We start from the raw sequence: 23,697 nt of genomic DNA on the forward strand, positions 1-23,697 counted from the left end.
CTATCAAATTATTAATTTCGTGTTTTTTTGCTTCATAATTAATTTGAATGATTTTTTTCAACATTTGGCAGTATTGTATCCTTAAATATTCAAATTGATCAACTACTTTAAAATTAGAATTTATTTGTGGTGCAGGATTTGTTTGTTCCAGAGAGTTTCGTAGTAAAATGGAGGACTTGGCGTGGTTCACTTTATAACCAAATATGTTTCCAAATAGCTGAATTACCAGAACTGCCGGAATTGAAGAGTGAAGCTTTGATAAAAATAGAATCACATCATCAGCAAATAAAGAAATCTTATGTTCTGTGGGGCCAATTGAGATTCCACTTATCTTCATATTTTCACAGATAGCACTGCAATGGCTCTATTGCTAAAGAGAAGAGGGGAGAGAGAGGGCAACCTTGTCGACAACCTCTTCTAATTTTAGTTGGCGAGGAAAGGACTCTATTTGTTAAAATTTCTGCTGTAGAGTTACTGTATACTATCTTGATCCATTTTATGAAGTTGTCTCCTATCCCAAATATTTTTAATACCCGAAAAAGATAGGGCCATTCGACCCTGTCGAAGGCTTTTTCAGCGTCTAGGTAGGAGTAAGTCAGGAGCGCTGTATCTTTTTCCTCATTTTTAGAATAAAGAACATTGAAGACCCTTCTTACATTATGGAACCCATGTCTCCCCACTTATAAATCCATTTTGGTCTTTATGTATCAAATCGGGAAGAATTTTTTGCATCCGTTTCGCTAGTACTTTGCAAATTATTTTAAGATCAAAATTGAGAAGACTAATAAGCCTCATATTCTCACACCTGTTGGGTAGTTTACCTGGTTTTGGAAGCAGAATTATTAGTGCTTGATTTAGTGAAGGGGGAAGGGCCTCTTTCTCAAATGTTTCATTTATCATATCCAATAATGGTATTAATAATTTATTTTTTTAAATTTTTTTATAAATATCTGTTGGAATGTCATCTGGTCCCGCTTGTTTACCTGGTTTGAGTCCGTCTATGGCTTGTGCAATTTCTTTTTACTTATTTTTAAGTCTAAATCTGCTTTAGCTTCATTTGGAATGGTTGGTATGTCTAGTTTATTAAGTGTATTATCTATTTCCTGTAAACTACTTTTTGTTCCCGTTTCATATAATTTCTGATGTAATCCTTGAAGGCCTCATTATCTTTTGGGTTCACTTCTTCTTCTTTGTCTTTTCGGCTGTTCCCGTTAGGGGTCGCCACAGCAGATCAATCGTTTCCATCTCACCCTGTCCTCTGTATCTTCCTCTGTCACACCAACCACCTGCATGTCCTCTCTCAGCACATCCATGAACCTCCTCTTTGGTCTCCTTCTTCTCCTCCTGCCTGGTGTGTCCATCCTCAGCATCCTTCTCCCTATATACCCTGGGTCCCTCCTCTGCACATGTCCAAACCATCTCAGTCTCGCCTCTCTGACTTTGTCTCCAAACCGTCCCACCTGAGCTGTCCCTCTATGTTCATTCCTAATCTTGTCCATTCTTGTCACTCCCAAAGAGAATCTCTTTTGTTAGTGCCACTGTCTCTAAACCATACAACATAGCTGGTCTCACTACTGTTTTGTAAACTTTCCCCTTCACTCTTGCTGATATTCTTTAGTCAAAAATCACTCCTGCCACCTTTCTCCACCCACTCCACCCTGCCTGCACTCTCTTCTTCACCTCTCTACCACACTCTCCATTACTTTGAACAGTTGACCCCAAATATTTAAACTCATCTACTTTCACCACTTCTACTCCTTGTAACTGCACTATTCCACTGGGCTCCCTGGCATTCACACACATGTACTCAGTCCTTGCTTCTACTGACTGTCATTCCCCTTCTCTCCAAAGCATATCTCCACTTCTCCAGACTAGACTCAACTTGCTCTCTACTCTCACTACAGATCACAATGTACATCTGCAAACATCATAGTCCATAGGGACTCCTGTCTGATCTCATCTGTCAACCTGTCCATCACCACTGCAAACAAGAAAGGACTCAGAGCTGATCCTTGGTGTAATCCCACCTCCACCTTGAATGAGTCTGTCATCCGACTGCGCATCTCACCGCTGTCACACTATTCTTGTACATGTCCTGCACTACCCTAACATACTTCTCTGCCACTCCAGACTTCCTCATACAATGCCACAACTCTTCTCTTGGCACCCTATCATAAGCTTTTCTAAGTTTACAAACACACAGTGTAACTCTTTCTGCCCTTCTCTGTACTTTTCCAACAGTATTCTCAGAGCAAACATTGCATCTGTAGTGCTCTTTCTCTGCATGAAACCACATTGCTGCTCACAGATCTTCACCTGTTTTCTAAGCCTAGCTTCTACTACTCTTTCCCATAACTTCATGCTGTGGCTGATCAGCTTTATGCCTCTGTAGTTACTGCAGCTCTGCACATCACCCTTGTTCTTGAAAATAGAAACCAGCACACTTCGTCTCCACTCCTCAGGCATCCTCTCACTTTCCAAGATTTTATTAACAATCTGGTTAGAACTCTACTGCCATCTCTCCTAGACATTTCCATGCCTCCATTGGAATGTCATCTGGACCAACTGCCTTTCCACTCTTCATCCTCTTCATAGCAGCCCTCACTTCTTCCTTGCTAATCTCTTTTACTTCCTGACTTACTCTCACCACATCATCCAGCCTTTTCTCTCGCTCATTTTCTTTATTCATCAATTCTTCAAATATTCCTCCACCTTCTCAGCACACACTCCTCACTTGTCAGCACATTACCATGTGCATCTTTACCACCCTAACCTGCTGCACATCCTTTCCAGCTCTGTCCCTTTCTCTGGCCAATCGGTACAAGTCCTTTTCTCCTTCCTTACTATTCAACTTCTTGTACAGCTCGCAATATGCCTTTTCCTTTGCTTTTGCCACTTCTCTTCTTGCCTTACGCCGCATCTCCTTGTACTCCTGTCTACTTTCTTCATCTCTCCAACTATCCCAAAACTTTTTCGCCAACCTCTTTCTCCTTATGCTTTCCTGGACCTCTTCATTCCACCACCAAGTCTCCTTGTCTTCCTTCCACTGTCCAGATGTCATTACCCAGTACTGTCCTAGCTGTCTCCCTCACCACATCTGCAGTACTTTTCCAGTTGTCCAAAATTGCTTCCCCTCCAACTAGTGCTTCTCTCACCTGCTCGCTAAATTCCACACAACAGTCTTCCTCCTTCAGCTTCCACCATCTAATCCTTTGTTGAGCTCTCACTCTCTTCTTCTTCTTTACCTCTAAAGTCATCCTACAAACAACCATCCTATGCTGTCTAGTGACACTCTCTCCTGCTACCACCTTACAGTCTGTGATTTCTTTAGCTTGCATCTCCTATAAAGAATATAGTCCACCTGTGTGCACCTTCCTCCACTCTTATATGTTACCCTGTGCTCCTCCCTTTTCTTAAAGTAGGTATTCACCACAGCCATTCCATCCTTTTGCAAAATCACTACCATCTGTCCTTCCCCATTCCTATCCTTGATACCATATCTACCCATTACTTCCTCATCACCTGTGTTCCCTTCACCAACATGCCCATTGAAGTCTGCTCCTATCACCACTCTTTCATGCTTGGGCACACTCTCAACCACCTCATCTAACACACTCCAGAAATCTTCTTTCTCCTTCTCTCTCAACCTACCTGTGGGGCATATGCACTGATGATATTCATCATCACCCTTCAATTTCCAACTTCACACTCATCACCCTGTCAGACACTCGCTTAACCTCCAACACACTTTTAACATACTCTTCCTTTAAAAAAAAAACCCAACACCATTTCTCTTCCTGTCCTCACCATGGTACAACTTGTACCCACCACCGATGCTCATGCTATTACTTCCCTTCCACTTGGTCTCTTGCACACACAATATGTCTACCTTTCTCCTCTCCATCATATCACCAGCTCTCTCCCTTTACCAGTCATACTACCAAATTCAAAGTCCCCACTCTCATTTCCACCCTTCTAGTTTTCTTCTTCTCCCGCTGTTCGTGGCAACGTTTTCCTCCTCTTCTTCGTCGTCTTCGCCCAAGCAGTAGCCCAATTTTCCACCGGCACCCTGTTGGGCAATAGCACCGGTGGCGGACGTGTTAACCCGGGGCATCGACCGATCCGGTATGGGAATTCGATCTGAGTCTGCATAGTTGGGTTGGCTTGTTTTACGCCGGATGCCCTTCCTGACGCAACCCTCCTCATTTATCCGGGCTTGGGACCGGCACTCAGAATGTACTGGCTGCACACCCCATGTGGCTGAGTTATCTTTTGGGTTCATTATTGTTTTATTTTTTGTCTAGAATTGAAGTAATTGGTATTTTAGTTTCTAATTGTTTAATTTACCATGCTAATAATTTTCCTGCTTGTCACCCTTGTTCATAGAATGTCTGTTTTAGCCTTAAAAGGCTGGCAGCTGCTTTGAAGCTTGACAGTTTCTCGTATTCTGCTCTCAAAAGCAATAGCTCCCTTTCAGCTTCAGGATCATTGTTTTCATAAACTTTCTTCTGGGTGTTTTTTATTTTATTTTCCAAATTAGACATATCTTGCCTTGTTATTTTAGATTTAAAACTTATGTGACTAATAATGTCCTCTAAGAAATGCTTTGAATGCATCCCATTTTGTACCTGCTGATGTTTGATTTGTATTTGAAAGAACTCATCTATCTGCTTCCCTACGTAATTGACAAAATCCTCATCTTGAAGCCACTTATGTTGAAATTTCCATCTAGGATGAACACTGTGTGATTCATCCAAGTATTCTAAACAACATGGTTGCATGGTCTGATATTACGATATTATGTATGAGCATTTTTTGATAACAATTCAGGAAGGAAGATTAGGAAATAATCAATTCTTGAGTATATCTGGAATGTGGCTGAGTAAACAGGAGTAACTTTTGTTTGTTGTTGAGTTCTCTCCAAATATCTAGTAATTTCTGATCTAACATAATCTTTTAAGTGTCATTCTGCAAGATTTGTTGATCTGTCAAACAACTCGGTACATAGAGTACAGTTGAAATCCCCAGCGATTACATATCTTACCCCGGTAATGGTACTAACAAGAGAAATAGTTCTTCATAGAAGGTCGCATCGGTCTGAAGTTGGGCCATTACGTTTACCAAATTCAAGTTTTCTTTCAGCATTGATCCATGGATTATCAAATATCTACCTGTCTTATCTTTAATAACATTTTTTACATTAAATGGAACTGATTCATGAATCAGAGTCATAACTCCTCTAGCCCGTGAAGTAAATGCTGCTGTGAGTACTCTACCCTGCCATCTTCTCATGATCCTTTTTTCATCCTCCTCTATTAGATGTGTCTCTTGTAGAAATATAATTTTAGATTCCATATCCTTCAGCTTAGTCATGACTTGTTTTACCTTTCTGAACATTGGAGCCCCCCACATTTCCAGGTAACAATTTTAATAACATTTCCACATCATTTTAATCTTTCACAATTGATTTACCGACTATCCTTGAGACTGTATCAAAATACAAAAAACATTTTTGAAGCTTAACCTGGCCCAACACAAACTTTGAAAAGTGAACAAAATATATAAAATGAACAGAACCCCCTCCCATTTCCACTCTGTGGAGCTCCCTTTGCGTTCCTGCTACTGCGCTGACTGCTCCACACTGTGGGAGGAGCAGTCTAACCACTTAGTTCTAACTAAAAAAAAAACCAACAAAACCGCTGCCGATCGCACTCATGTAGTAGTAGTTATCGATTCTTTTCCGTTTGTACATTTTTCCATTGCTGAAGCTGTGTAGTTCTTGTTTACACCAGTAGTTTGTCTTCTCTTTTGATAAATGAATATTTACTTATGGGCATTGGAATTATTTAACCAACAACGAGAGTTGCTAAATAGTCTTATTTTCCAGATTAAAATAAAAGTTTTGGAATACCCATTCTTGAAAGGGAAATAAAAAAAAACCCGCTGTTCATTCATTCCCTTTTTTTCTTTTTTTTTTCTTTTTTTACTTATCCTGTAGCTTGTTGATGAACACACGCGCCTCCGCTGGGGACGTAAAAACATGCGTCTTCTCTTCATAAGTCACCAGGAGCTTTCCTTGGTGTGACGCGCTGTGTCTCAGTCCCAATTTAAGTAAATCTTCACGGACAGCGTCAAATCGTTTCCGGAGCTGTTGCATACCCGTGGCAAGGTCTGGGTAGAAGCGGATCCACTGCCCCTCCTAGCGAATATCTCCTTTAGCTTTTGCTGCTTTTAAAATGTCTTCCTTGTCCCTGTAGTTGAGGATTTTCATTATCAGATTGTGGGGCGCTGCGTTTTCTCCTCTTCGTGGTCCTGTTCGATGTGCTCTTTCAATAAACACCGGATTTGAGTGTAATGTCCAGGACCTCTGGTAACCATTTCTCCAAAAATCCACATGGTTCTCTTCCCTCCACAGCCTTTGGGCAAGTTAACAAGTCTGGTATTGTTGCGTCTTGGCTCTCGACTACCAAGTCCATTACTTTATCCTCCAGTGATTTTTGTTTGGGTTCCATCGTGTTAATTTTTGCACGTAGAATTTCGACTTCGTCTTCGTTGGTAGAAATGCGTATTTCAGCTTGCGTTATTCGTTCAGTGCAGGCTTTAACTTCTTGGCATTTGTTGTCCAAATCGCTTTTAATGGCAGTAATGATGGATAATATTGCATCCACTTTGTTGCCCTGAGTTCTGTCCTCTTCAGAAACCATCATTCTTGGTAGCATGCTATCGTTAGCTTTGTGAGTCTCGTTGTGTAGTCCATACTCCATTAATTTTGGTTGTTTTGCCTTGTCAAGGGCTTCTTGATTAGTTTTAGCCTTTGGAAGCATTCTTGCGTCCACTTGAGTAATCCTGTGCGGCAAAGAATTCGAATTAAGATGAAATTATAACGCGATGAGCGGAGAGATCTTAAGCACGTCTCCTTACGCGGTCGCCATAACCGGAACCCATGAATACATTTTTAGAGGTAACTCAAAACCATTGAAATTTTGCTATTTTCTGCTATATAACACTATACTAACTAGTAAGTAAGTCCCTTCGGCTGCTCCCTTGTTTGCACTCGGGGTCGCCACAGCAAATCCAAGGTGGATCCGCATGTTGAAATGGCACAAGTTTTACGCCAAATGCCCTTCCTGATGCAACTCCACATTACATGGAGAAATGTGGCAGGGGTGGGATTTGAACCCGGAACCTTCTGAACTGAAACCAAGCGCATTAACCACTTGGCCACCACCCCTCCAACGCTATACTAACTAAAGCTTGAAAATCACCTGTGGAGACCATCTGAATTTCTAAGTGAGCACCAGGAGGAATTCAGACCCAAAGATTTAATTGTATCTGTAGCATCAGTGCAGCAACTTGAGTAAAAATTAGTTGGCTAGTTTTTGCTTACATGCTAATAAACCACAATTGTGAGTGAGAATATAATTGCACATTTGTATGTGATGGAGAAATGGAGCCAGACTAATATGGAATTTTTGGGGGCTGATGCAGATATTAAGGAATAAATCAACACCAATAACTATATCTGCTGAGATATGAAAAAAAATATTGTAATGATTTCTAACATTTCATTATCAAACCCTTATGACAAAGAAATGTAATTGAGGCTTGATGTTTTACACCTTAAGCACGAACTTTATAAATACCTATACATATAGCCAACAACCAGCCAGCTTATGTTGATTATTAATAGTTGTCACATTGCTTATTATTTGCATGAACTAGACTTTATTTTGGCCCTGCCTAGCTAGTAACATAGCGACTACTTGTCTATGGTTGTAAAATGGCCACTGTGAATGTAAATAAATGGCAGCTGGTCGCTTTGCATCTGTCTCTTGTAGCTAATGTGTCCAAGGGGTGATGGGGTCCCAGCTATGCTTGTGTGGTTCATATTAGATATATATCGGCCAACCAATATATTAGTCTGGCTCTCTAGAGAAGTCCAGTAAATTATATAACAGTAATGACACACAGGCAGCAGCTATTGTATTTTATATCTTGTAATGGTCGTTGTGTGTTTGTCTGTAGTTTGGGCATCATCAGGAACCTGGTGTCCTTCTTCCAGCTGAGATGCTGTGGCCTCTTCAAACCAGCTGCCATCGATTGGACCCAGCAGTTCCCCCACGGCCGGAATCTGCACATGTTCGGACACCCTGACATGGTCTGAGCTGCCGACGTGATTTATCAGGGTCAGAGGTCAGGTTCTACAGTGGTTCTGGATCAAAAGCACAACCTTTATTTAATTAACTTTTTATGACTCCATGTGAATACAGAGACCACGATATGTCTGCGTTTGGGAAAGCGGCGTGTAGATATGGTTGGATTATTTGTACAGACTGATGCTATCTTCTAAGACGTATAAAGAAAAATCTAAAATTTCAATTTGGGTGGAATTTTAATTGAAGTCTGCAGGCATTTTATACATGTATTTAAGGAAAAAGTCTATTTTTTATCTTTGCACATGGATACCTTTTGTTTATTGCCTTTTAGAAAACGTGCACGTCTTTAATAATGAATGACTATTACTGTGCACGGGACACATGGGGGTGTGGCCAAAACAAACCCTAACACCATTTTGGTGAGGCACATAATGTTGAGGTTTAATCCTGTAAAGTCTGGGATTTGTTTGTTTTCCCTCCTTCTTCTTTTTGCTTTCTCTTTGATTTCTTTTCACTTTGAATTCAACAAAATAAAGTAAAAATTTTGTAACCAAGGAACTTTTACTAATTAAGTTTCAAATTGGACGTTCAGTTTTGCTGGAAGTTATAAAGTGTTTTCTGATGATGTAAACACCGAAGTGTCCTAGGCCCCCCCCCCCCGTCCAGGTTTATACTGATGCTTCATCTGTATTTTCAGAAGGTTTCTGGATGTTCCAGCAAGATTAATATCAGAATAAATAAAAGCAAGAACCCTGTTCACTTTGGTTTAACCTTCTTTTATTCAGTTTTTAGCAACTTTAGCTCCACTAAAAATAACCATTCAGAGTGTCCAGTGGTGGGCACAGATAACCAAAAATTAACTTCGATAACAGATAATCAGATAACTGAAAGCTTGTCTTTGATAAAGATAAAACGATAAACCACCCAAAAATGTATCGGAAGTTACAGATAACCGATAAATTACAGTATTGTCTCTGGTACATTTGCAACTACTAATAAATTGAATTTGAGTTTTAACACCACGATCGCTTCTGGTAGCATCAAAAGCTACAACAGACCCAAACAATGAGCCCACGCTTCTCTTTGAACATCTTGCCCACTACTAGAAGCTTTTGTTTACTACATGGCTTCCAGCACAGACGCAAGCTGAGAGCAGCCACAAAACGCAGCTCTCTACTAATCGTAACGCTCCGGTCAGGCGGAGGTCTTGGAAAATAGTCATGCTGACTTATGGTTTTGATTTATAAATAACATTAATACCGATATAATAACTCCATTAATGTCAGTTCTGTCATTTGTACAAAGTTAAAATATAACATATCTTTTAATGTTGAATGATGCACTAATTCTGAGGTTTTGTAACAGACAGATCGCAAAGGATTCTGGGTAAAATGTACCTCAGCTAAACACTGATTGGTTCAGTCATTCATTATGTAAACCAACACGTTAATGTGACTGTGTCGTGTGTTGGTGTTTAGAGATAATGTGTTTTTGTAAAATATCAGGTTTTTTTATTTGTAAAAACAGGCATTTTTACGGAGCCCTGGAAGTGTCACCGCAAAATGTTTTACATGTGGAGAGAATTTTATGATGTTTATCTTATCTTTATGACCTATTTCTCACACAATATTGTCATGTGCTCTGATGAATTTGATGATGTTTATGATGTTGTGCGCATGTTTTATTATATTGTGCAATGTGCACACATTTTATTATATTGTAAAACGTGCACTCAATATTGTCTTGACACATAATGTTGGCTAGTCACCCTATTGACGTTTCAAATCCCGCAAAACTCGGAGATCTCAGTAACATTGAGAACTGCACTGAGACGCTTTGACCACGCTGCACTTTAACTGCTGCACACAGACAACACCATTAACATCGCAACATAAAACTATTTTATAATTGTGCCTAAAACTCTCGTGAATATATTCTCTGGGTTTATAGACATTGTTATTGCGTTTGTTTATGTAACATGTGAGAATCACAGTCTGTCTCTCCGTTATTTCAATGGGAGCTGCTGTGAGCTACAGTCGCTTCCTGATCATGTCGTTCTGGGGGAAAGGAAGTTTGCTCTTTAACTTCTTGACTATTGTTCTTTACAACACTGTTTGTCCTCTTTGTTCCAGACTAATATATATTATATGTCTGAATTCAGTTTGCGTTTATAAATTCCACGCAGATTAAACGTAACAGACACAGATTTGTTATAATTGTTTTAGCAAGTTTCAGGGTATCATGCAGCAGTCTCTTATTAACGTGACGAAAAGCATAAAAAAAATGCATTTTTGTAGTATAATAATTTACAACTGTCATCGTGTTGATTCTCTATATGTTGTTGGACTGCAGCGACTCTCTGGCACGCAAGGGATTTGGGATACGTCAATAGGGCGAATGAACCTACTTGGCCAGTAGATGGCAGTAGAGACCTTGAAAACTTGCCAAAACAAAATTCCAGATAATCTGTGTCTGCTTCATTTAAAATGCATGGATTATTAAACTCAGACACAATAACAATGTCTATAAACCCAGAGAATATATTCAGTTTTAGGTACTAGAGTTTAATGCTGTTGTCCGTAGAGCCTGATCAGAGTGTTTCAAATGCATTTCTCATGTTGTGAACATACTGAGATTACCCTATCCTACCCATAATGCACTGCTGGGCACAGCATATATCCACACTAAAACCTTAAAAATGAGCGCATTACTTTAAAACTAAAACATATATCTGATATTTTCACTTGATAAAACTTCAGACATGACATTAATTTAAATAACTTGTCCGACATTAGTTTGGTTAAAAGTTGACCATAAGTTAAAAATGTAGGCCTCTGGATGGACTTGGGTGATACTGTCCACGTATCAGTATGCCCCCCCCCCCCCCCCCCCCCGGACCAGTCTCCTTTGCTTGCAGAGACAGAGTGGTTTCTCCTTAAAGCAGCTCTTCTCTATTTTGCAGAGGGTAGAACTACACCATCAGCTACAAACATTAACAGGTAGGTACTTCGACTGATTTTAAGTTTTATAAATATTTGTAGCTGTCCAGCTTTATTTACCACATTATCGGTCTAAAAGGTATCGGACAAAAAAATTTATCGCAAGAAAATTAGTCCGATAATGGTTTTTAAAGTTATCTAAAAAGATAATCCAATAATGAAAGCATTATCTTTGATAATTATCGGTTATCGGGACTGTGCCCACCACTGAGAGTGACTCGGCGACTAATTTCACACAGACACTCATACCAGTGTGGGAGAACGGCGTTATACCGTCACTGTGAATTGAGCTCTTACTTTGAAATAGAGGGCGGAGCTCCAGTGGTGAGCCACGGTGAAATTCACATTAACAAATAGATCTGCGTTACAGTTGCCTATAAGCAGTGTGTGTTCGTTTGTTCAGCTACTTGTAGAGCTGTAATCCTTAAATATGAAACTCAGAATTTGGTATGGATGCACATTCCCAAACTGTCCAGTAGGTGCCACTGTTGTTCACCAGGTGACATCACACCATGTGATGAGTTCCTTTTCACATGCACACAGTGTCCAAAACACGAGGTTTCAAAGGATTTGAAATAAACTCTGACTATAGACTGATGCTGGAATTCGGTAAGATGAGGCGGTGGTGTAACGGTTTGCACGCTGGACTGAGATGCCAGTGATCCGGGTTCGATTCTCGATTGCAGCCACGCTCCCAACTGGCACTTTCAACAGGAGTGCTGGGGATGAGTGAGAGACGCATGCCGTGGGCCCTTCTGGAAACGAGCTTTGGGCTTTTGCTGGCTACCCACGTTACATAAGAACCTCTACCTCCATGAGAGCTTGACGTTAAAGACATCCTGGCAGAGCAAGCAGTGGACATGGACACCGGTATGGCACTGTTTATTATTTTGACACTGTGAGACAATGACTCATTTAGTTTGACAAACAATCCATCACACCCCGAACTGGACAACAGCTACAGAGTAATTACAATGGAATTACTAACCAATTATTGTTAATCACTTATTCAAAGACTTGCGCTAAATTATTAATGAATGCAAATAAAATAACTAAACTGGGGTTGTGTTAAGTGTCATCTGACAATAGGAGGCAGCAAAAGGAATATGTTTGACAAATGTACACTATTAAAAAAAATCTGAAATATGTGCCATAAAACCTGACAAGAAACTCTTGTATATTTCAGTATTTGAAAAAATTAATTTTATGAAAAGATGGTTTCCGATTGAACTATTACAGTTGATCTGCTGCCAAACTAAATTCTTAGTTCGTTTCCCATTTTCCTTCTGTTACATGTTTAGGATGACAGTGTCAGATGTTACAACCACTCATTTTAAAAACCAGCGTCCACAGTGAAGGTTGAGGACACATGGAAACCAGCACGGCGCAACGTCACTCCTGGTTGTCCAACATGGCGGCATTCCCCAGTCCAAATCCTTTAGGGCCGAAGTTTTGGCATAACAAACTGCAAAAAAAAAAAAAAAAAAAAGACATTTTTAAAAGCAGTTGACAAGAACACATAAGTTATCTGTAAATTACTGGGTAAGATTTCGTAATGTCCACGAACAGCTGCTGAATGCACAAGATTACAACACAAACATATTTGTTGAATGTGACCAACTACAAAATGACTTTATAATTGCTCAAGCGTCCTTAAATCCTGTAAAGTAAATAATTTCAGCATTAAAGATGACCTTTTGATCTCTGACCTTTCTTCTCCACATCAGTTCATCCTGACCTCAGCCACAGCATGTGTGTATCAGTTTATCCAGCAGCTTGTTCATCTTTGCAGGTCACAAAAAGTTAACATTCACAGGAGGAACAGTTTGGTTCTATATGTCATCATGACCACCTACAAACGTGTCATGATGATACCGAATGTGTACAATTTCTCATCTTTTTCCAGTAATAACAGTAGAACATTGTGGGTTTGAATATTTGTATTGTAAGTCTGGTTTTCAGAGTTCACCTCGGCTGCCCCCTGAACAGATCGTATTTAAATTTGGCACAGTGGTCCAGTGCATAGCTGCTTAATTACCTCCAACAAGAAGCTTATTTTTTGTTGCTGTTTTGCCAAACAGTTAGTAAACAGCAGGATATTTAAAATGGACAATCAATTTAATTAAATGTGTAGGTTAAGCAGAATAATGCGTTGTTGTTCATCTGTAATTTGACTGTTTGTCATGTACTGGTATGTGGATGTTTTGACAAAAATGAAGGAATGAAGGTCACAGTTTCAAACTCTAGATTCCTTCCACCACTTCTGTTTGCACCAGACTGTGACTGTGGGTTCTGGATTTATCCAGGCGAGGTGACATTGGCCAAAGCTCAGTCACCCGGGTCAAGATTTTGGGCTTGTTTATTGAATGAAATCATCCTGGTCATTTGGCTGATTTTCACCAAACATTGTGTGTTGCTGAAGGTCCCCCCCCCCCCACCCCCTAGAACAACCCTTAAAAAGGGCTTATTTTGGCAGTGGTCAAGGTCATTTCTAGACAAATTTTTTTTTTTCTTTCTATTTTTCACCAAAATTGGCATAGAGCTGGATTCCAGAATTGCCATGGTGAAGTTAAATTTGCCAAACTGCATCCTTTGGGGTCAAACTTTGTTTTCTGTGTATTACATTGATATCCAACAAACTTGGCACATAATCCGTAGAGGGGGTTATGGAAGTGCCTAGGTGAGGTCATTTTCCAGAGATCAGTCAGTGAGGCCAAGGTCATGTTTGTCTGTTCATTGGCTTATTCCACCTTTGACAGGTTACAACCAAACTTGTACAACATGGACCAGGATTCAACTTGGCAAAGGTCAATACAAGTTCTTGTTGTGAAAGAATTTGATTTTCAACCTAATTTACATCAAACTGTGCACCTTGTAGGTGGCTTCCAGAAACTTCCATTGCAAGCTCAGGGAAAGGTTAACTATTTGGGTGAGGGTCAAAGTTCAACCAGTGTTTTGTACTTGGAAATTTTGTCCTAAACAAGATAACCTTATCTTCATTGATGGTACACTTACCAAACCGGTTTAAAGGACAAGTTCAACTTCGAGATCATGTTTTACAATCTAAGATAGATTTAAAAAATGATTGGCAGTCGTGGTTCTGACTGAGTGCTTAGTTCACCTTGACAATTGCTTTGGTTGAGAAGAAATTTCCTCTGAAAAATTGTGTAGAAAGGAATAAAAGCCAGTGAACAGGTTGGTACTAAAAGTCCACCTGTCTGCTCAAAATGGCAACATAAGAACAAAGCGACTTCTCTGCTCCTCCAGACCCTCATACAATAACACAATAACTCTCTGGACACCTGTCATTACTTTCCTCTAAATTGACAAACACAGTCCATCTCTTTCTGAATCATTTCATCTGTGGTGCTCTTTCTTGGTTACTAAAACATGAATTTGTTCTTGAAGAAAACGGAGAAGTGTTTCCCAGTTCAGAGATGGTGTTTGTACCTTTACAGTACAGTTCTCCGTCTTTGTCCGTCACCGTAGTCGACTCCAGGCTTTTACCACACAAGGCACAGCGGAAGCAGGTCTTGTGCCAAGGCTGGAAAATGCACAAAAAGTGAAATTAAAACAATTACATACATATATTTAATCACTATCACATAATTTTCAGGGACACAGTTCTCAGTTTAAAGTACCCAACACAAAACATTTTGGGTCTTAATTCCCTGATAAAATGTTCTTAGTTTGTTTCATTTGTAGTAGTTGGGAAAAGTCGCCACAAGTTGGTTTTATTTGTCACTAGGCACGGAATCTTTGCAGGTGCTGATGTAAGTAAAGGTGGAGGAGGTGCCCTTGTGCTTGTTGAGTATTCAGAAGAAGGGGAAACTCAAAATCAGCACTTCCAAACCTGAGACCATGATCCTCTGTCAAAAAAGAGTGGCTTGTCCCCTCTGGGTTAGGGGAAAGTTATTGCCCCAGGTTGAGGTGTTTCAACATCTCGGTGTCTTGTTCGCGAGTGGGGGTAAGTTGGAGCATGGATTGGGGTGACGTCTCATGTTTTGTGGACACTCTACCAGACTACCATGGACTCTCTATTTCCCAGTTGATTTATGCTTCTATCCTCATCTGTGGTCATGAACTTTGGGTGATGACCAGTAGAATTAGGTTGCTGATATAAGTGACATAATTTGTATTCCTCTAGGGTAACGCTCTAGGACAAGGGTGGGCAACTTGTTCCAGAAAGGGCCAAGAGGGTGCAGGTTTTCTTTGCAGCCAATGACTCCGCCAGGTGATTTCACTGATTAACTGATTCCATCTGCTCAAAGTGATATTAATCAGTGAAATCACCTGCTGGAATCAGTAGCTGTAAAGAAAACCTGCACCCTCTTGGCACTTTCTGGAACAAGGTGGTGTAGCTCGACTATCCGAGACTAACACTGAGTAGAGCTGCTGCTTCTTCTAATCCAAAGGAGCCAGCGGAGGTGGTTCTGGCATCTGATGAGGATGCCCTGTGGTCATCACCCTAGGGTAGTCTTCCAGGCATGTCCAACTGGGAGGAGGCTCTGGGGAAGTCTCAGGACAGGCTGGAGAGATTACATTTCCCAGCTGGCTTGGGATCACCTGGGAAGTGTTAGAGGGCTTGGCTAAGGATGGAGAAGTGTGAGATGAGCTGCTTTATCTGCTACGAACTCGACCCACACCCAAATAAATTGCAGTGAATGAATGAATATGTACAGAGAGGCTAAAATTTTCCTGAACAGATGGGAAACTTCTGATTATGCGAACGGTTTCTGATGAAGTAAAACCCGCTTCAGATCAGGAGTGGACATGATATTTAATGAGGTTCCAGTGAAGCTCCAAACCTAAAACCATGTGCAGTTTGTTGTGTTTACCTTTCCGGCCCCCATCACCTTCTCTGCTGCGTACACGGCTTTGGAGCAGCGGGGACAGCGGTCCGAACCTCCGAACTTTTGTGACGTTTTAGTGGAATTGGTGTTTGCAGAAGATGCACGTGGTTTCGATCTGTGAAGAGAAGGTGTGGGACTTTGTCACTGCATGTTTGGTTCTGTTTTCAAACTTAGTAGATTTTTTTTTTTTCCCCCTGTGACTCTTTGGTACATCTTAAAACTTTGATCCAGCACCATATTCTTCTGAAAAACCATCTCAGACAGCATCACAGTGTCTCAAGATTGGGCAGAGATTTTATGGACAATATCAAGTCGATAAATGTCGTCCACCAGCCTGATGCTTTGTGTTTGCACTGGCGGTGTGAACACCTACTCGTGAGGCTGCAGGTCACCGTGTCTGGGAGGGTCTGAGCTCAGAGCTCCTGCTCCTTGTCCGTACCCATAACCTTTTGGACCGTACTTCTTTCCATAACAGGACTTGCAGTAAATTTCAGACTCGTGTGCTGCAACTGTTGTGCTGTCCAAAGCCTTTCTGCAGGTCACTGTGAAGAAGAAATGCATGTTGATGACTGACCTCATGGCTTTTATTATCAGTGGATTTTACTGAAATAACAGTAAATCTGTGTTGGTCAGCGGCCCTGACTTCAGCTTGTTTTTTTTGTTTTGTTTTTTTTTACGCAGTTTTCATCATTAGTTGCAGCCCTGTTAATTCCAACTTTTTTTGGAAACCAAAGAGTCATTAGATCTTTACCAGCCATGTCTTCGTGGTCTTTACTTGCTTTAATGTTCTGGCACATGTCCATTTTGCCAAGAAGAAAATGAACAACATCCGGGCTAAACTCTCCACATCTATATCCGTATTTCTATATAGGCCCTGAGGTCCATTGGTGCCAGCACATGTCCTCGCAGTCCATAGGGTGAAGCTGATGGGAGTCTGACTTCCAGTCCAGTGAAGGTTAGTTCCACAGCCAAGGTTGGTACCCATTTAGAGCTGGGTGGACTGGGACAATTCAAGGGTGATTCTTTAACTACGGGCACTATTGGCCTTGTAAATGTAATTTCCATCACACCATTGCCTTACAATATAAATATATATATTTAAATGGCCTTTACGTCATCGCAGAACCTGGACTCAGCAATGAGATTTACCCGTCTATACCACCAGCTGAGGTTTGGTGTGGACAGTCATTGGGTGATTCTTTAACTACGGGCACTATTGGCCTTGTAAATGTAATTTCCACCACACCATTGCCTTACAATATAAAGCGCCTTGGGGCAACTGTTTGTTGTGATTTGGCGCTATATACATGTGCTCTGATGTCACTGTTTATCTCCATAGAAACTACCCAAACAATCTTTCATACAAACTGTTTAGGGACATTAGTGTTGTGGTGGAAATTACGGCAATAGTGTGGGACAAGTACATTTTGTTTTAAAAAAAAAAAAATCACAACAGTTGTATGACATTGAATACCCCAATTATGTTTTGATTATTTTACTGATATTTTATTCAGAGATATTTTAAAACATTAGAAAAAATGTTTCTTTACCATTCATTTTTATCATTGAAGATCAAGTCTGGGTGTGGGACAAGCACAAAACGGCAATATTTGCATATAATGATGCTGAAAAAGTCATCATAGACTACTAGAACAAATTTCTTAACACACTTTCATTGTAAAGGTAACTATAAAAGTGTGAAATTTCCCCTTTTTTCTGTTTTTCATACAATATGATCAAAAGACATAAGTGCCCATAGTCTAAGAATCACCCTTAAGTGTCAAAACTACCAACCAAATGTTGCTATAAGACTGACGGTAACAAGAAAACCTCAAATTCTTGGGTCAACTTATTTAAAAGTCGCGGTTCTTTCTTCTCCCACACGTTACTGTTGTCAAGCGTGATATTGGACAGTCAAAGAAATGCTCCTCCAGTTCTACCAAGCAGCGGAGGAGAGCGTTCGCACCGACTTTTGTAAATATCATTGATGCCTGAAAAAAGGACCAGCTGCACCAGTGAGGTGGATTTGAAGGAAAGCTTTGAAGTCTGAGTCTCCCTGGTGGAGTTACAGGATGATACATTAACTACATCCTACTCATGTCCGTAGAGAGACACGAAAAAGCCTTCATATTGGACAGATAACAATTTCATCTTACTGCCGACCCCAAAATGTAATAAATAAATAATGTAATCAATAGAGCTTTCCAAAACAAGTCATCTGAGCCGACTAACAAAATGTGGAACTGCTCGGAGAAAGAACAACCAAAATATGATGTCCTGTATCCACTGCCAAAGTTTGGACATGATCATGTGATTGGTACAAAAATACATTGTCGTGTAAGCAGCAGGATGTCTGTCGTTTCTTCCTGGTCAACAAATGGTTTAGTCTTAACAGCACTCGATCACTGTGGTATGTCAAGTCTGAGAAAACACCATGGAACTACCCTGAATCCTGGATGGTAACCATCCGGGCAGACAACCGTTTCATCCCCACTTCTCTAAACTTGACATTCCCTCAACAATGGAAGAGATGCGGCTCAAACTGAAAAAACACATTCTGTATTTTCCAAAGTAAGTTGCATTTGGGTGTAGTTTGTTTTTGGTTTTTACTAGTTTGGAAGGTGCTGGGACTATATACTGAAAAATGCTGCACTTGTAGTAATAATAATAAATAAGGAGCTTTACAGTACAATACAAAATAAACCCTAATAATAAAAGTAAATTACAACAATGCACACAAAACAAAATTAAAGAGCGGATAATACAGAACATAAAGATGAGATTTATGCTCTCGATGTCACGTGCTGGGTTCAACGACTGCATCATTTCTGAAACATGTGGAACATGGAACGGACTCTGCCACAGGAACAGCCCACTGAATGGAATGATGGATGACCCCTGCCTCTGGAACAGATGCTTGCATGGACTCCTCATTAAATTCACCTTGTGGTGTTTATGTTCTCTTTTTGTTCAACTTTGTACAAACCCTGTAATTGGTAGCATAACCTAAACAGAGGGTCACACCTCTGAGTCTGGTCTGTTGAGGTTTCTTCCTCAAATCATCGAAGGGAGTTTTGTTCTTGCCACTGTTGCCTGTGTTCTTGCTCTGGGGTTGGTAAGGTTAGACCTTACTTGGGTGAAGCGTCAGTCAATAAAGGATACCATCCTGTCGCTTCTGTTGAGTGATCTTTGCTTCGCTGCCTGTGAGGCCGGTGATGCCTGAACATGACGGGTGAACCAGCTCCTGTGTGTCCAGATGGTTTTAGCCTTGGAAGGAAGAGAAGCAAGAAGGAAGGACAGATGGATGAAGTCAAGTCTGGGAGCATGTGCTGGTGCTGCCACAACACCACGGAACCACCTTGGGTCCTACATGGCAACCACCCAGGCAGACAACCGGTCCATTTCCACATCTCTAAAATAACCATCTATCTGCTGCAGTCGGGTGAAATGTGGGCGTCCCCGTGGACTTCTCCAGCTACTGGGGTCCTCAGCACTCAGGCACCTGCGTGCCAGATCACACACAGAGAAACGGACCACATGTCCAAGATGTGGTAGCTGACGCACCCTCACAATGTAAGTGATCCTCCTCATCCTCATCTCTCTTAGAAACCACTTGTTTTGCAAAATCATTCCAGCGGTACCCAAGGATCCTTTGGAGACACCTCCAGTTGCCACCGTAGGACACTGGTTAGTGTCCAAGTCTCACAACCATACGGCAAGACAGGCAGCACCAGAACCCTAAAGATCTGAACCTTTGTTCTCCTGCAAAGACATCGACATCACCAAACACCTCTGTCCAGTGACCTCATGACTCCACAAGCTCTTTCTAGCTGACTCTCAATCTCAAAGGCTGAGGGAGGAAAGAAAGGAGAAATTAAGAACGAAGAACAAATGAAGGACAGAAAAAACTGGGTGGAAGGAGGGAGGACTCTAACGCATGGATACACTTCCTGGAAGCTCACGGTCTATAACTATGACAAACCACCAAGATCCAGGTTTCCCACGTGTGGATTGATGACATAATTCACTGGACTTGTAACATGTGATGTGTCCAAGAACAACTACGACACTCCCGTAGTTTAACTTTAACGTAACTATGGTACTTAAAGAAAAGCTCCTGATGATGTCACAGCAATGACACCGATGTTACGGGTGCACGTAAATGCAAGGGATTACGACAATCCATCAAAGTTCACAATGGGGAAAAAGACGTTTTTCAACATCTTGACAATCCTGCCATAGTTGGCGAGATAACGGTACAACGACCGGAACATGAGGACGGGTGAACCAGCTCCTGTGTGTCCAGACGGCATTGACGTTAGTTTTAAATAACGCTCTCGGCTCGCTGCATTTATCAGTCAGCGGTGGCGACACACCAGCCATGTGTCCCGTGTTGCTATTTGAGGAAACAAGTGAGAGTGAGTGAATGAAGTGAGCGTTTGGGAAAAGACAAACTCGGAGCAGATGAGGAGCTTATCGCCGAGGTCTTTCACATTCCACAGTGGAACAATCCTCCAGGCCCAGATCCAACCAGCAGGAAGCCGACACGTTTGTACATCTGGGACTTATTATGGGATTTGACTGATGCAGCTCCAGATCATAGGAGACCAAAGCTGAAATTCAGGACAGGACGTCCAGCCAAACTGGGAAGGAAAAGAGCCAAAGTCCACCGAACCCGACACTCAGAGAATCAACCTGAGTGGCTTTTGTGTTATCACTGAGAAGCTGTGAAACCAGCAGTGTCATGGCTCAAAGTAGATCGACACATACAAAGGAAAAACACTTCATCACCATCCTCTTCTGACTTCTGATATGTCAGGGCGGTTTCCCTTTTTGTTCTATACTGCTGGAAACAATTTCAATTTCCAATTCATTTCATTTATATGGCGCCAAATCACAACAAAGTTGCCTCAAGGTGCTTCACACAAGTAAGGTCTAACCTTACCAACCCTCAGAGCAAGAACACAGGTGACAGTGGTAAGAAAAAACTCCCTCTGATGCTTTGAGGAAGAAACCTCAAGCAGACCAGACTCAAAGGGGTGGCTCTCTGCTTGGTCCATGTTACAGACACAAATTACAAAACAATTCACAAAACGAATATGGGTAATTCTTAGACTACGGGCACTTATTATGTCCTTTGATCATATTGTATGAAAAACAGAAAAAAGGGGAAATTTCACACTTTATAGTTATCTTTACAATGAAAGTGTGTTAAGAAATTTGTTCTGTAGTCTATGATGACTTTTTCACCTTTTTCAGCATCATTATATGCAAATATTGCCGTTTTGTGCTTGTCCCACACCCAGACTTTTGATCTTCAATGATAAAAATGAATGGTAAAGAAACGTTTTTTCTGTTTTAAAATATCTCTGAATAAAATATCAGTAAAATAATCAAAACATAATTGGGGTATTCAATGTCATACAACTGTTGTGATTTTTTTTTTTAAACAAAATGTAGTTGTCCCACACTATTGCCGTAATTTCCACCACAACACTGTAATGTCCCTTTAAACAGTTTGTATGAAAGATTGTTTGGGTAGTTTCTATGGAGATAAACAGTGACATCAGAGCACATGTATATAGCACCAAATCACAACAAACAGTTGCCCCAAGGCGCTTTATATTGTAAGGCAATGGTGTGGTGGAAATTACATTTACAAGGCCAATAGTGCCCGTAGTTAAAGAATCACCCATACCGGAAATGTTGCCAATGCACAGGACAGGAGGGTTTCAGGAACAGACACCACACCCATCTCTGGATGGAGCTGCACCTCAAACAGAGAGAAAAGAAAAAAACAGAATCAGGCATCAGAAAGACAACAAATACAGTATAATTTGTCAGAATTAAGCAACAAGAAAACAGAAGAAATCCTGAGGTGATCACGGCCACTAGTGCTAAGCTTCACTAAAAGACCTAGAATTTAGGTAAAGTTGAGGCCGCAGCCCACTCCGTTTAATGATAAAATGAAAAAAGAATAAAAAGCATAGAAACATACTATGCCAGTACGCTAGCCATACAAAGGGAAAATAAGTGCGTCTGAGTCTGGACTTGAAATTCTCCACAGAGTCTGACTGTTTTATTGATGCAGGGAGATCATTCGACAGAACAGGGGCACGATAATAGAAAGCTCTGTGACCCGCAGACTTATTCACCCTAGGGACACTAAGTAGTCCTGCACCCCAAGAATGCGAAGCCCAGGCCAGTACATAGGGTTTAATTAGGTGAGGTAGGTAGGGAGGTGCCAGTCCATGAACAGTTTTATAGGCTAGTAGCGGAACCTTAAAATCTGATCTCACTGGTGCGGGAAGCCAGTGAAGAGACACCAAAATGGGTCTAATGTGGTCAAACTTTGTGCTTTTTGTCAAAAGTCTGGCAGCAGCATTTTGAACCAGTTGGAGACCCCTAATGCTGGACTGCGGTAAACCAGAAAATAGAACATTGCAGTAGTCCAGTCTAGAAGAGACAAACGCATGAATCAGGGTCTCAGCATCAGACAGGATGGGAGGAATCTTCCCAATATCTTGCAGGTGGAAGAAAGCAGTCCTTGTAATATCTCTAATGTGGAGGTCAAAGGACAATGTAGGATCAAAAATTACCCCAAGGTTTCTCACTTTGTCAGTGTGCTGTATTACACACAAGCCTTGGCTAAGCGTTAACTGGTCAAATTGATGCCGATGTCTCACTGGACCAAGAACCATCATTTCAGTCTCATCAGAGTTTAAAAGTAGGAAGTTGCTAGACATCCAGCTTCTCACTGATGCAAGGCAATCTTCTAAGGATTTTATGTGGATGGCATTACCAGCAGTTATCGGCATGTATAACTGAGTATCATCAGCATAGCAGTGAAAGGTAATCCCAAAATGCCGCAATATGTGCCCAAGGGGTGCTATATAAAGGGAGAAAAACAGGGGGCCTAAGACGGACCCCTGTGGAAGACAACTGGTTCATTTCCACATCTCTAAAATAACCATCTATGTGCTGCAGTTGGGTGAAATGTGGGCATCCCCGTGGACTTCTCCAACTACTGGTGTCCTCAGCACTCAGGCACCCGCGTGCCAGATCACACACAGAGAAACGGACCACATGGCCAAGATGTGGTAGCTTACGCACCCTCACAATGTAAGTGATCCTCCTCATCCATGTCTCTCTTAGAAACTGCTTGTTTTGCAAAATCATTCCAGCGATACCCAAGGATCCTTCGGCGACACCTCCAGTTGCCACCGTAGGACACTGGTTAGTGTCAAAGTCTCACAATCATATGGCAAGACAGGCAGCACCAGAACCCTAAAGATCTGAACCTTTGTTTTCCTGCAAAGACATCAACATCACCAAACACCTCTGTCCAGTAACCTCGTGACTCCACAAGCTCTTTCTAGCTGCCTCTCGATCTGAAAGACCGATGGAGGAAAGAAAGGAGGAATTAAGAACAGACTAATGAAGGACAGACAAAGCTAGGTGGAAGGAGGGAAGACTCTAACACATGGATACACTTCCTGGAAGCTCATGGTCTATAACTGGGTGATTCTTTAACTGCGGGCACTATTGGCCTTGTAAATGTAATTTCCACCACACCATTGCCTTACAATATAAAGCGCCTTGGGGCAACTGTTTGTTGTGATTTGGCGCTATATACATGTGCTCTGATGTCACTGTTTATCTCCATAGAAACTACCCAAACAATCTTTC

At 41.2% G+C, this 23,697-nt stretch overlaps 1 protein-coding gene and 1 pseudogene across 1 annotated transcript in view; one reads left to right on the forward strand and one right to left on the reverse strand.

The window, feature by feature from the left end:
* The window catches only part of zdhhc13 (zinc finger DHHC-type palmitoyltransferase 13), a 60,569-nt gene extending 51,654 nt beyond the window's left edge, over nucleotides 1–8,915 (forward strand). The window contains exon 17 of the mRNA XM_034159481.1: nucleotides 8,026–8,915. Within this exon, the coding sequence (XP_034015372.1) occupies nucleotides 8,026–8,164 (139 nt within the window). The 3' untranslated portion in view covers nucleotides 8,165–8,915. The remainder of the gene's footprint in view (nucleotides 1–8,025) is intronic.
* A 3,272-nt stretch (nucleotides 8,916–12,187) lies between these two features.
* Nucleotides 12,188–16,569, reverse strand: LOC117504471 (annotated as a pseudogene).
* Between the last annotated feature and the right edge of the window lie 7,128 nt (nucleotides 16,570–23,697).

The sequence above is a fragment of the Thalassophryne amazonica genome, chromosome 2 (assembly GCF_902500255.1).
Source record: "Thalassophryne amazonica chromosome 2, fThaAma1.1, whole genome shotgun sequence".
NCBI classification, from domain to species: Eukaryota; Metazoa; Chordata; class Actinopteri; order Batrachoidiformes; family Batrachoididae; genus Thalassophryne; species Thalassophryne amazonica.